Below are 15,205 nucleotides of genomic sequence, written 5' to 3'. Positions count from 1 at the left end.
AGCTCAAAAGAGCATCAAATCCCTCCTCCCACCATATTATGTTGCTCCCCAAGTTTTGTACTCAATCCGTTATCGAGTGGTCCATGAAATTGGACAATTCAGGTTCGTACGAAGTTTGTTTTGGAATGGAGTGGTTGGTGTATTGCATAGTTTTAGAAATTGAATGTCACTCAAAACCTACCAAATGACTCCTCCCACCATATTATGATGTTCCCCAAGTTTTGGAGCTATCCTGGTAACTTCCTTGCAATGATCATGTACTTCTTCTCCTCTCTTTATCCTATCTATGTATTTCTTATTTTTTGTATTCATAGTTATGTCTAACTAATCCATTTAGTTAAGGCTTAGGATGAAGCCCTAGTCATGAATTTTGAGTAGTCTTAAACAATGCAATACACCAACCACTCCATTTCAGAACGAACTTCGTACGAACCTGAATTGTCCATTTTCACGGATCAATCGATATAGGATTAGTCCAAAACTTGGGGAACATCATAATGTGGTGGGAGGAGTCATTTGGTGAGTTTTGAGTGAAATCTAATATTTAAAACAACGCAAAACACAAACCACTCCATTTCAGAACGAACTTTGTACGAATCTGAATTGTCCAATTTCATGTAACAATCGATATCGGATTGAGTCCAAAACTGGGGGAACATCATAATACGGTGGGAGGAGTCATTCAGTGCTCTTTCAGTGAAATCCAATATCTTAAACTAGGCAAAACATAAACCAGTCCATTTCAAAACGAACTTCGTACGAACCTGAATTGTCCAATTTCATGGACCAATCGATATAGGATTAGTCCAAAACTTGGGGAACATCATTATATGGTGGGAGGAGTCATTTGGTGAGTTTTGAGTGAAATGGAATCTCTAAAACTATGCAATACACCAACCCTTCCATTTCAGAACGACTTCGTACGAACCTGAATTGTCCAATGTCATGGACTAATCGATATCGAATTGAGCCCAAAACTTGGGGAACATTATAATATGGTGGGAGGAGCCATTTGGTGAGTTTTGAGTGAAATCCAATCTCTTAAACAATGCAATACACCAACCACTCCATTTCAGAACGAACTTCGCTGATGTGAGCTGAATTTTCCATTTTCATGGATCAATCAATATGGGATTAGTCCAAAACTTGGTGAACATCATAATGTGGTGGGAGGAGTCATTTGGTGAGTTTTGAGTGAAATCGAATCTCTAAAACTATGCAATGCACCAACCCTTCGATTTCAGAACGAGCTTCGTACGAACCTGAATTGGTCCAATTTCATGGACCAATCGATATGAAATTGATCCCAAAACTTGGGGAACATTATAATATGGGGGGAGGAGTCATTTGGGGAGTTTTGAGTGAAATCCCATATTTAAAACTATGCAAAATACAAATCACTCCATTTCAGAACGAACTTCGTACGAATCTGAATTGTCCAATTTCATGTAACAATCGATATCGTATTGAGTCCAAAACTTGGGGAACATCATAATACGGTGGGAGGACTCATTTGGTCTCTTTGAGTGAAATCCAATATCTTAAACTAGGCAAAACACAAACCAGTCCATTTCAAAACGAACTTCGTACGAACCTGAATTGTCCAATTTCATCGACCAATCGATATAGAATTAGTCCAAAACTTGGGGAACATCATAATGTGGTGGGAGGAGTCATTTGGTGAGTTTTGAGTGAATTCGAATATCTAAAACTATGCAATACACCAGCCCTTCTATTTCAGAACGAACTTCGTACGAACTTGAATTGTCCAATTTCATGGACCAATCGATATCGGATTGATCCCAAATCTTGGGGAACGTTATAATATGGTTGGAGGAGTCATTTGGGGAGTTTTGAGCGAAATCCCACATTTAAAACTATGCAAAACACAAATCACACCATTTCAAAACGAACTTCGTACGAACCTGAATTGTCCAATTTCATGTAACAATCGATATCGGATTGAGCCCAAAACTTGTGGAACATTATAATATGGTGGGAGGAATCATTTGGTAAGTTTTGAGTGAAATCCAACCTCTAAAACAATGCAATACACCAGCCACTCCATTTCAGAAAGAAGGTCGTACGAACCTGAATTGTCCAATTTCATGGACCAATCGATATAGGATTAGTCCAAAACTTGGGGAACATCATAATGTGGTCGGAGGAGTCATTTGGTGAGTTTTGAGTGAAATCAATCTCTAAAACTATGCAATACACCAACCCCTCCCTTTCAGAACGAACTTTGTACGAACTTGAATTGTCCAATTGCATGGACCAATCGATATCGGATTGAAACCAAAACTTTGGAAACATCATAATATGGTGGGAGGAGTCATTTGGGGAGTTTTGAGAGAAATCCCATATTTAAAACTATGCAAAACACAAATCACTCCATTTCAGAACGAACTTCGTACGAACCTGAATTGTCCAATTTCATGTAACAATCGATATCGGATTGAGCCCAAAACTTGTGGAACATTATAATATGGTGGGAGGAGTCATTTGGTAAGTTTTCAGTGAAATCCAACCTCTAAAACAATGCAATACACCAGCCACTCCATTTCAGAAAGAAGTTCGTACGAACCTGAATTGTCCAATTTCATGGACCAATCGATATAGGATTAGTCCAAAACTTGGGGAACGTCATAATGTGGTGGGAGGAGTCATTTGGTGAGTTTTGAGTGAAATTGAATCTCTAAAACTATGCAATACACCAACCCTTCCATTTCAGAACGAACTTCGTACGAACTTGAATTGTCTAATTTCATGGACCAATCGATATCGGATTGATCCCAAAACTTGGGGAACATTATAATATGGTGGGAGGAGTCATTTCGGGAGTTTTGAGAGAAATCCCATATTTAAAACTATGCAAAACACAAATCACTCCATTTCAGAACAACTTCGTACGAACATGAATTGTCCAATTTCATGGACCAATCGATATCGGATTGAGCCTAAAACTTGGGCAACATTATAATATGGTGGGAGGAGCCATTTGGTGAGTTTTGAGTGAAATCCAATCTCGTAAACAATGCAATACACCAACCACTCCATTTCAGAACGACCTTCGTACGAACCTGAATTGTCAATTTTTATGGATCAATCGATATAGGATTGAGTCCAAAACTTGGGGACCATTTGGTGCTCTTTGAGTGGAATCCAATATCTAAAACTATGCAAAACACAAACCACTCCATTCAAGAAAGAACTTCGTTCGAACCTGAATTGTCCAATTTCATGGACCAATCGATATCGGATTTAGTCCAAAACTTGGAGAACATCATAATATGGTGGGAGGAGTCCTTTGGTGATCTTTCAGTGAAAACCAATATCTAAAACTATGCAAAACACAAACCACTCCATTTAAGAACGAACTTCGTACGAACCTGAGCTGTCCAATTTCGTGGACCAATTGATATAGGATTGAGTCCAAAAATTGGGGAACATCATAGTATGGTGGGAGGAGTCATTTGGTGAGTTTTGAATGAAATCCAATCTCTAAAACTAGGCAATACACCAACCAGTACATTTCAAAATGAACTTCGTATGAACTTGAATTGTCGAATTTCATGGACAAATCGATATCGGATTGAGTTCAAAACTTAGGGAGCACCATAATATGGTGGGAGGAGTCATTTGGTGCTCTTTGAGTGAAATCCAATATCTAAAACTACGCAAAACACAAAACACTCCATTTCAGAACGAACTTCGTACGAACCCAAATTGTCCAATTTCATGGACCAATCGATATCGGATTGAGCCCAAAACTTGGGGAACATTATAAGATGGTGGAATGAGTTATTTGGTAGGTTTTTAGTGAAATCCAATTTCTAAAACTATGCAATACACCAACAACTCCATTTCAGAACGAACTTCGTACGAACCTGAATTATCCGATATGATGGACCAATCGATATCGGATTGAGTCCAAAAGTTGGGGAACATCATAATATGGTGGGAGGAGTCATTTCTGAGTTTTGAGTGAAATCCAATCTCGAAAACTATTCAATAGACCAACCATTCCATTTTAAAACGAACTTCGTACGAACCTAAATTGTCCAATTTCATGGACCAATCGATATGGGATTGAGTCTGAAACTTGGGGAACATCATATTATGGTGGGAGGAGTCATTTGGTGAGTTTTGAGTGAAATCCAATCTGTGAAACAATGCAATACACCAACCACTCCATTTCAAAACGAACTTCGTACAAACCTGAATTGTCCATTTTTGTGGACCAATCGATATAGGATTGAGTCCAAAACTTGGGAACCATCATAATATGGTGGAAGGAGTCATTTGGTGCTCTTTGAGTGGAATCCAATATCCAAAACTATGCAAAACACAAACCACTCCATTTCAGAAAGAACTTCGTACGAACTTGAATTGTCCAATTTCATGGACCAATTGATATCGGATTTAGTCCAAAACTTGGGGAACATCATAATATGGTGGGAGGAGTCATTTGGTGATCTTTGAGTGAAAACCAATATCTAAAACTATGCAAACCACAAACCACTCCATTTAAGAACGAACTTCGTACGAACCTGAATTGTCCAATTTCATGGACCAATTGATATAGGACTGAGTCCAAAACTTGGGGAATATCATAATACGGTGGGAGGAGTCATTTGGTGAGTTTTGAGTGAAATCCAATCTCGAAAACTATTCAATACACCAACCACTCCATTTCTGAACAAACTTCGTACGAACCTGAATTGTCCAATTTCATGGACCAATCGATATCGGATTGAGTCCGAAACTTGGGGAACATCATCATGTGGTGGGAGGAGTCATTTAGTGAATTTTGAGTGAAATGCAACCTATAAAACTATGCAATACACCAACCACTACATTTCAGAACGAACTTTGTTCGAACCTGAATTGTCCAATTTCATGGACCAATAGATATTGGATTGATCCCAAAACTTGGGGAACACGATAATATGGTGGGAGGAGTCATTCGGTGAGTTTTTAGTGAAATCAAATCTCTAAAACTACGCAATACCCCAACTACTCCATTTTAGAAAGAACTTCGTACGAACCTGAATTGTCCAATTTCATGGACCAATCGATATCGGATTGAGTCCAAAACTTGGGGAACAACATAATATGGTGGGAGGAGTCATTTGGCCAGTTTTGAGTGAAATCTAATCTCTAAAAGAATGCAACACACGAACAACTCCATTTTAGAACGAACTTCGTACAAACCGGAATTGTCCAATTTCATAGACCAATCGATATCGGACTGAGTCCAAAACTTTGGGAACATCATAATGGGTATTTGGAGAGTTTTGAGTGAAATCCAATCTCTAAAACAATGCAATACACCAACCACTACGTTTCAAAACGAACTTCATTCGAACCTGAATTGTTCAATTTCATGGACCAATCGATATCGGATTGAGTGCAAAACTTGGGGAACATCATAACATGGTGGGAGGAGTTATTTGGTGATCTTTGAGTGAAAAGCAATATCTAAAACTATGCAAAACACAAACCGCTCCTTTTAAGAACGAACTTCGTACGAACCTGAATTGTCCAATTTCATGGACCAATTGATATAGGATTGAGTCCAAAACTTGGGGAACATCATAATATGGTGGGAGGAGTCATTTAGTGGGTTTTGAGTGAAATCGAATCTCTAAAACTATGCAATACACCAACCATTCCATTTCAAAATGAACTTCGTACGAACCTGAATTGTCCAATTTCATGGACTAATCAATATCGGATTGAGTCCAGGACTTGGAAAATATCATAATGGTGGCGGGAGGAGTCATTTGGTGATCTTTGAGTGAAATCCAATCTCCAAAACTATGAAAAACACAAACCACTCCATTTAAGAACGAACTTTGTATGAACCTGAATTGTCTAATTTTATGTACCAATCGATATCGGATTGTGTCCAAAACTTGGGGAACATCATAATATGGTCGGAGGAGTCATTCGGTGATCTTTGAGTGAAATCCAATCTCTAAAACTATGAAAAACGCAAACCACTCCATTTAAGAACGAAATTCGTACGAACCTAAATTGTCCAATTTTATGTACCAATCGATATCGGATTGAGCCCAAAACTTTGGGAACATCATAATATGGTGGAAGGAGTGATTTGGTGGGTTCTAAGTGAAATCCAATCTCTAAAACTATGCAATACAACTACCACTTCATTTCAGAACGAACTTTGTACGAACCTGAATTGTCCAATTTCATGGACCAATCGATGTCGGATTGAGCCCAAAACTTGGGGAACATTATAATATGGTGGGAGGAGTCATTTGGTAGGTTTTGAGTGAAATCCAATATCTAAAACTATGCAACACACCAACCACACCATTTCAGAACGAACTTCGTACGAACCTAAAATGTCCAATTTCATGGACCAATCGATATCTGATTGAGTCCAAAACTTGGGGAACATCATAATTTGGTGGGAGGAGTCATTTGGTGAGTTTTGAGTGAAATCCAATCCCTAAAACCATACAATACACCTACCACTCCATTTCAGAATGAACTTCGTACGAACCTGAATTGTCAAATTTCATGGACTAATCGATATCGGAGTGAGCCCAAGACTTGGGGAACATCGTAATATGGTGGGAGGAGTCATTTGGCCGGTTATGAGTGAAATCAAATCTCTAGAACTATGCAATACACCAACCACTCCATTTCAAAACGAACTTCGTACGAACCTGAATTGTCCAATTTCAAGGACTAATCGATGTCGTATTTAGTTCAAAACTTGGGGAACATCATAATATGGTGGGAGGAGTCATTTGTTAGGTTTTGAGCGAAATCCAATCTCTGGAACTGTGCAATAAACCAACCACTCCATTTCAGAGCGAACTTCGTACGAACCAGAATTGTCCAATTTCGTGGACCAATAGATATCGAATTGAGTCCAAAACTTGGGGAACATCATAATTTGGTGGGAGGAGTCACTTGGTGAGTTTTGAGTGAAATCCAATGTCTAAAACTATGTAAAACACCAATAACTCCATTTCAGAACGAACTTCATGCGAACCTGAATTGTCCAATTTCATGGACCAATCGATATCGGATTGAGTCCAAAACTATGGGAACATCATAATACGGTGGGAGGAGTCATTTCTGAGTTTTGAGTGAAATCCAATCTCTAACACTATGCAATATACCAACCACTCCATTTCAGAACGAACTTGAATTGTCCAATTTCATGGAACAATCAACATCGGATTGACTCCAAAACTTGGGGAACATCATAATATGGCAGGAGGAGTCATTTGGTAGGTTTTGAGTAAAATCCAATCTCTAGAACTATGCAATACACCAACCACTCCATTTCAAAACGAACTTCGTACGAACTGAAATTGTCCATTTTCTCGGACAAATCGATATCGGATTGAGCCCAAAACTAGGGGAACATCATAATATGGTGGGAGGAGTCATTTAGTGATTTTTGAGTGAAATCCAATATCTAAAACTATGCAATACACCTACCACTCCATTTCAGAATGAACTTCATACAAACCTGAATTCTCCAATTTCATGGACCAATCGATATTGGATTGAGTCCAAAACTTGGGGAACATCATAATATGGTGGGAGGAGTCATTTGATACTTTTGAGGGAAATCCAATCTTTAGAACTGTCCAATACACCTGAATTGTCCAATTTCAAAGACCGAGCGATATCGGATTGAGCCCAAAAATTTGGTAACATTATAATGTGGTGGGTGGATTCACTTGGTGAGTTTTGAGTGAAATTCAATCTCTAAAACTATGCAATACAACAACCACACTACTTCAGAACGAACTTCGTACGAACTTGAATTGTCCAATTTCAAGGACGAATCGATATCGAATTGAGCCCAAAAATTGGGTAACATTATAATATGGTGGGAGGAGTCATTTAGTGAGTTTTGAGTGAAATCCAATCTCTAAAACTATGCAATACACCAACCACTTCATTACAGAACAAACTTTGTACGAACCTGAATTTTCCAATTTCATGGACCAATCCATATCGGATTGAGGCAAAACTTGGGGAACATCATAATATGGTTGGAGGAGTCATTTACTGAGTTTTGAGAGAAATCCAATCTCTAAAACTATGCAATACACCCACCACTCCATTTCATAACGAACTTCGTACGATCCGGAATTGTCCAATTTCATGGACCAATCGAAATCGGATTGAGTCAAAAGCTTGGGGAACATCATAATATGGTGGGAGGAGTCATTTGGTAGGCTTTGAGTGAAATCCAATCTCTAAAACTAAGCGATACACCAACCACACCATTTAAGAACGAACTTCATACGTGATAAGGTCGTAATTTCACACATTTGCATGTCTTCTTTGCTTAATAATTTTGTTTAGTTTCTCTTTATTTTGAGTCTCTTACCTATGTTTGTGTGTTCTGTTGGTTAAGACAGCAAGGGGATGATATTTGATACAATTGATGCATGTTAAGGGCTGATTATGAGCTTAAAGACAAAACCAATTTGAGCCACACTCCTTGTCAGTCCAGTTTCGTACGTCATCTTGCAGGCCTCATGTCAGCAACTTACACAGGTCGGATGAGGAGACATCCTTGATAGAAGGTTTTCCAATGGGTGTCTATTATAACATATCCAAATTTCAGCCCAATTGGATAAATCCGGAGCCCTCAGCACATCAAAGACGGAACCAAGTTCACAGAAAAGCCATGTTGCCTGCCATCACATTTAATGTGGCTACATCCCTAGGGACATCTGCTATACATTAGAGCAGCCACACATGGGAGAAAAATCAGCATGGGAACTCAAAAAGATGAACAAAATTCAAGCTTTCCATAAAGAAACCAAGAAAAGTCCACCAAAGCATGTATTTGGCAGCTGGAGCAGTTGGCAAGTACGGGCAGCTGGAGCAGTTGGGAGCAACTAAGAGAGGTGTTCTTCACCAACCAAAAGGGAGGACGAAATTGCACTCAACACTCTATAAATAGAGCGCTGCACACTCATTCAAGGAGGGAGACACACACATTCACTTCATTCATTACTCTCATACACATATTCAGATTCGCCACAAAGAGAGAAGAGAGCTTGGAGCTGTCCTGGGAACTACATTGTTGTCATCTATTTCTTCTCCTCTCTTTATCCTATCTATGTATTTCTTATTTTCTGTATTCGTACTTATGTCTAACTAATCCATTTAGTTAGGGCTTAGGATGAAGCCCTAGTCATGAATATTCAATGTTATGGATGATTTTATAGTTAATTGATTTCCTTACTTTTATTATCAAGTTGTTAATCTCCAATTTATGTGTTTGATGTATGTTTTCTTGGAGTAGCTAACTAGGATTTTATGCATCTAGCACAGGTTGGGAAGGGGTTTAGATTCACCAATTCTACTCTCCTTTCACAAGCAACACGTGAATGGCCTAAGAATCATTCAAGGGGTTAATAACCATAGGTTGACTAGGACAGATACCATGTTTTAGGACTTGTGCGATTATCATATTCTCATGGAGCTTAATGACTCTTGTATGCTTTATTCTAAGTAGATACCATGCTTAGGTTGCATATTAGAGATCACGTGTTGTGTAGATACCATGCACGATTACATGCCTTAGGAGAATCATGCATCCTGCACCTAGATACCATAGGCTTGTATGCGATAATCTATTGTTGATGAAGCTTGAGTCAATTTCTATGCATTCATAACTTGGATAGGAAAACTAGTGGTGGATTCCAAGGCTCTAACACCTCTCAATTATTGTTTCACAATCTGTTAATTGCAGCCAGTGTTTACTTTCGAGCACTTTCATTTCACTTTCTTCTTTTCATTTCAACAACAAAACCCCCCATTTTGAGTGCGTGTGTGGTGCTAGGATTCTGTCCTAGACCTTGAGTAATTAGCAAGAGGCATTGTTGAATTCAACCTTGCCTTTAGCTAGTTAGTCAGTTTCTTTGTTCTATGTTTTTCTAGCATTATAAGTAATTTAACTTGGAACCAAGTTACCATTCTCCGTGGGATCGACCTCGTATTTACATAAGCTATACTATAAACGGTTTGTGCACTTGCGAGAATTAAAGTTGCTATTTTTGATAACTCATTTTAGTTGTTAAGAATAGTCTCAACAAGTTTTTGGTGCCGTTGGCGGGGAACCGGTAACGATGGTGCTATAGTTAGATTACTTTGATTGTTTTATTTTTTGTTTGTTTCATTTGTTTCTTTTCGTTGGTTTTTCTTTTAGTATTCAGTTTTTGTATTTAGTTGTTATCTCCATTGAAAGAACTGAATTGAGTTCCTTGGTGTGTGCATGTCCGAATCTGACCAGGAGCAAAGTTCACCTGAGCCACTTTCACCAAGAACCGCTGTTGTACGTGCTGGTTTGAGGAGGAATTATAGTTCTTCAAAAGCTGAATCTAAAAGTTACGAATCTGAAGGTTCAAGCAAGATGGCAGAGATTCTGAACAACAACAACAATGTTGAAGGAGGTGGTGCACTTGTTGTCCAACCTCGAAAACCCCTGCGTGAGTTTTCCATTCCCAAAGTCACCGATCAACCTTCGTGCATCGTCTATCCTCAACTCACAGTTGACAGGTTTGAGCTTCGAAGTGGTATGATTCATCTTCTTCCAAATTATTATGGTAATACCACTAAGGATCCTTACATGCATATTAAGCAATTCTTTGAAATATGTGCTACAATCAAAATTCAAGGCCTTGATGATGAGCAGATTAAGATGAGGCTATTCCCATTCAATTTAAAAGATAAAACTAAGTCTTGGTTATACTCTTTGCCTAATGCTTCAATTCATACTTGGGAAGAGCTTTCTAATAAGTTTTTGCAGAAATTCTTTCCGGCTCAAAAGACTAATAAGATTAGAAAGGAAATTCTTGGTTTCACACAAAAAGAAGGAGAAGCTTTTCATGAATGTTGGGAGAGGTACAAGGAGATGATAAGTTCTTGCCTACACCACAACATAGAGAGTTGGATGCAAATGCAATCTTTCTATGAAGGTTTGCTTAATTCCGAAAGGATGATGGTAGATGCAACAAGTGGAGAAGGACTGATGAACAAAACAGCAGATGAGGCTTTTACTCTCTTTGAATCCTTGAGTGCTAACTCTCAACAATGGAACCACAATAAAGGAAGAGGAGCTCCTATGAAAGCTGTGGTCTCTAAGGTAAGTACTAATAATGAGATTGCTGCAAAACTTGATGTTATGTGTTCTTTGCTCCAACAGGCAGTGACTGGCCCTCTAGGAAACAAAGTGGAAGTTCAAGACCAATCTTTTGCAGAGCACATGCTAGAACAAGCAAATGCCCTTCAAGCAAGGAATCCTAATAATGATCCTTACACAAACACGTACAATTCGGGATGGAGAAATCATCCTAATTTCCAGTGGAACAACAATCCAAATGTGCAACAATATCAAGGACCTCCCCCAGGATTCCAAACACAACAAAGGCAATTCCAGCAAACTCCCCAACAAGTGCAAGAGCAAAGGAGTGATCAAATGGGAGAATTGCAAGACATGTTCAAGAAGTTCATGGGGCAACAGATGCAAACCAATCAGAATCTTCAAAATGCAGTGAACAAACTAGAAGTGTAAGTTGGGCAGATTGCATCCTCCATCAGCAATAGAGCATCCGGAACTTTCCCAAGCCAAATGGAGGTGAATCCAAGGCATCAAGAGCATGCTAAAGCAGTACACATCTTGAGAAGTGGTAAACAAGTTGATAATAAGGTTGGAGATGCTAATGAAGAGCAAGAAGATGGAGAAAAAGTGGAGATCTTTCAGCCACCACATGGGCAGCTCACAGCTTCTAACAAACAGTCCCTCAATCCTTCTGGAAAGAGCACAAACCCTAAGGTATCATCTAATGCTAATCAAGTTCCAATTTCAACTAATGCTTTTAGGCCTATTGCACCCTTTCCCAGCAGGTTATCAAAGTCAAAGAAAGATCAAGGCTTGGATGAGATAATGGAAACATTCAAGAAGGTGCAAATCAACATCCCATTGCTCAATGCCATTGCTCAGATTCCAAAATATGCAAAATTTTTGAAGGATCTATGCACTAACAAGAGGAGATTCAAAGAGCATGAACAAGTTGCATTGAGTGAAGAGGTAAGTGCAATGTTACAAAGAAAGCTGCCTCCAAAGCTAAAGCATCCAGGTTCGTTTTCTATACCTTGCATAGTTGATGATTTAAGTTTCAAAAAGCTTTGCTTGATCTTGGTGCTTCTATAAATCTTATGCCATATCATGTTTATGAGAAACTTAACCTTGGTGAGTTGCAAGCCACATATGTGAGCATTCAACTAGCAGATAGAACTATTAGGTACCCTAAGGGCATTCTAGAAGATTTTTTGGTGAAAGTGGAAGAGTTAATTTTGCTAGCAGATTTCTTGGTGTTGGAAAGGAAGAAGCACCAATTCATGACAATCAGTTACCACTCATTCTAGGTCGGCCATTCATGGCAACTGCCGGTGCTATTATTGATGTGAAGAAGGGTACATTGACCATGAATGTGTTTGATGAGACAATAGCATTCAAAGTGTTTGAAGCCTCCAAGTTTCCAAGTGACGAGCATGAAGTTTTCCATCTTGATGCAATTGATACTATAGTGAAAGAAGCACTGCCAATGAGTTATTTGGAGCCCATTGAAGCATTCATCACACAAAGCATAAGGAAAGAAGAAGTGGACAGCTTAGAGGCTGTGATTTCTCCTTTACTTCTTAAGCTTGTTTGCAACATGGATAGCTACATAGAAATTAGAAAGAGGTATGCAAACCAATTTGAATCGTTACCCCCACCTACTAATAAGGTTTTACCTTCTATTGTGCAGGCACCAGAGTTGGAATTAAAGCAATTGCCAAAACACCTTAAATATGCTGATTTAGGTGAAAATGAGACTCTATCTGTTATCATTGCCTCACATCTCGGACCAAATGATGAAAATAAGCTTTTGAGAGTTCTAAAAGAGCACAAAACTGCAATTGGGTGGAGCATTGCAGATATCAAAGGCATAAGCCCAACACTGTGCATGCACAAGATATTATTGGAAGACAATGCAATGCCTAAGAGGGATGCCCAAAGACGTCTCAATCCGAACATGAAGGAGGTGGTAAGAAAAGAGGTAATGAAGCTTTTAAATGTTGGTATTATTTACCCTATTTCTGACAGTAAATGGGTGAGCCCAGTGCAAGTTGTCCCCAAGAAGTCAGGTATCACAGTGGTGAAGAATGAAGCAAACGAGCTTGTACCTACACGGATGACCAAGGCCTGGAGAGTTTGCATTGATTATAGGAAGCTCAACAGAGCAACAAGCAAATATCACTTTCCTCTTCCATTCATTGATTAAATGCTTGAGAGATTAGCTGGCCATAGCCATTATTGCTTCCTTGATGGATATTCAGGCTACAACCAAATCGCCACAGCCCCAGAGGATCAAGAGAAGACGACCTTTACATGTCCCTTTGGCACTTTCGCTTATAGGCCTTTTGGTCTCTGTAATGCCCCAGCCACTTTTCAAAGGTGCATGATGAGCATTTTCTCCGACATGGTAGAAAGGTTCATTGAGGTATTCATGGATGACTTCTCTGGCTTTGCTGATTCTTTTGATCAATACTTGCATAACTTATCCAAGGTGTTGGCTAGATGTGAACAGACTAACCTTGCGCTTAATTGGGAAAAATGTCATTTTATGGTTAACCAAGGCATAGTTCTTGGTCATGTCATCTGTAGTAAAGGAATCGAGGTAGATAAAGCTAAGATTGATTTGATTGCCTCCATGCCCTCACCTACTTCTGTCAAAGAAGTACGTTCTTTCTTTGGCCATGCAGGTTTCTATAGGCGTTTCATTAAGGATTTTTCTAAGATTGCAAGGCCTATGTGCAAAACACAAACCACTCCATTTTAGAACGAACTTCGTACAAACCTGAATTGTCCAATTTCAAGAACCAATCGATATCGGATTGAGTCCAAAACTTGGGGAACATCATAATATGATGGGAGGAGTCATTTGGTGGGTTTTGAGTTAAATCCAATGGCTAAAACTATGCAATACACCAACCACTCCATTTCAGAATAAACTTCGTACGAATCTGAATTATCCAATTTCATGGACCAATCGATATCGGATTGAGTCCAGAACTTGGGGAACGTCATAGTATGGTGGGAGGAGTCATTTTGCAGGTTTTGAGTGAAATCCAATCTCTAAAACTATGCAATACACCAACCACTCCATTTCAGAACGAACTTCGTACGAACTTGAATTGTCTAATTTCATGGACTAATCGATATCAGATTGAGTCCAAAACTTGGGGAACATCATAATATGGTGGGAGGAGTCATTTGGTGATCTTTGAGTGAAATCCAATATCTAAAAATATGCAATACACCTACCACTCCATTTCAAAACGAACTTCATACGAACCTGAATTCTCCAATTTCATGGACCAATCGATATTGGACTGAGTCCAAAACTTGAGGACCATCATAATATGGTGGGAGCTGTCATTTGGTAAGTTTTGAGGGAAATCCAATCTTTAGAACTATCCAATACATCAAACACTCTATTTCAGAATGAACTTCGTACGCACCGGAATTGTCCAATTTCAAGGATCAAGCGATATCGAATTGAGCCCAAAAATTGGGAAACATTATAATATGGTGGGAGGATTCATTTGGTGAGTTTTGAGTGAAATCCAATTTCAGGGACCAATCGATATAGGATTGAGTCCAAAACTTGGGAAACAGCATAGTATGGTGGGAGGAGTCCTCTGGTAGGTTTTGAGTGAAATCCAATCTCGAGAACTATGCAATACACCAACCACTCCATTTCAAAACGAACTTCTTACGAACTTGAATTGTCCAATTTCATGGACCAATCGATAACGGATTGAGTCCAAAACTTCATAATATGGTGGGAGGAGTCATTTTGGGGGGTTTTGAGTGAAATCCAATCTCTAGAACTACGCAATACACCAACCACTCAATTTCAGAACGAACTTTGCACGAACCTGAATTGTCTAATTTCGTGGACCAATTGATATCGGATTGAGTCCAAAACTTGGGGAACATCATAATATGGTGGGAGAAGTCATTTGGTGGGTTTTGAGTTAAATCGAATCTCTAAAACTATGCAATACACCAACCACTCCATTTCAGAACGAATTTCGTACGAACCTGAATTGTCCAATTTCGTGGACCAATCGATATTGG

General features: G+C 39.0%; 1 protein-coding gene across 1 annotated transcript; it reads left to right on the top strand.

The window, feature by feature from the left end:
- On the top strand, positions 10,292-11,590 carry LOC109947304. The gene has a single exon (XM_020557241.1). The coding sequence runs from the start codon at positions 10,292-10,294 to the stop codon at positions 11,588-11,590; it is 1,299 nt and encodes a 432-aa protein (XP_020412830.1).

Source organism: Prunus persica, chromosome G2 (assembly GCF_000346465.2).
Source record: "Prunus persica cultivar Lovell chromosome G2, Prunus_persica_NCBIv2, whole genome shotgun sequence".
In the NCBI taxonomy this organism is placed as follows: Eukaryota; Viridiplantae; Streptophyta; class Magnoliopsida; order Rosales; family Rosaceae; genus Prunus; species Prunus persica.
Note: the sequence above shows the minus strand (reverse complement) of the source record. Positions and strands in the feature narration are given on the sequence as shown.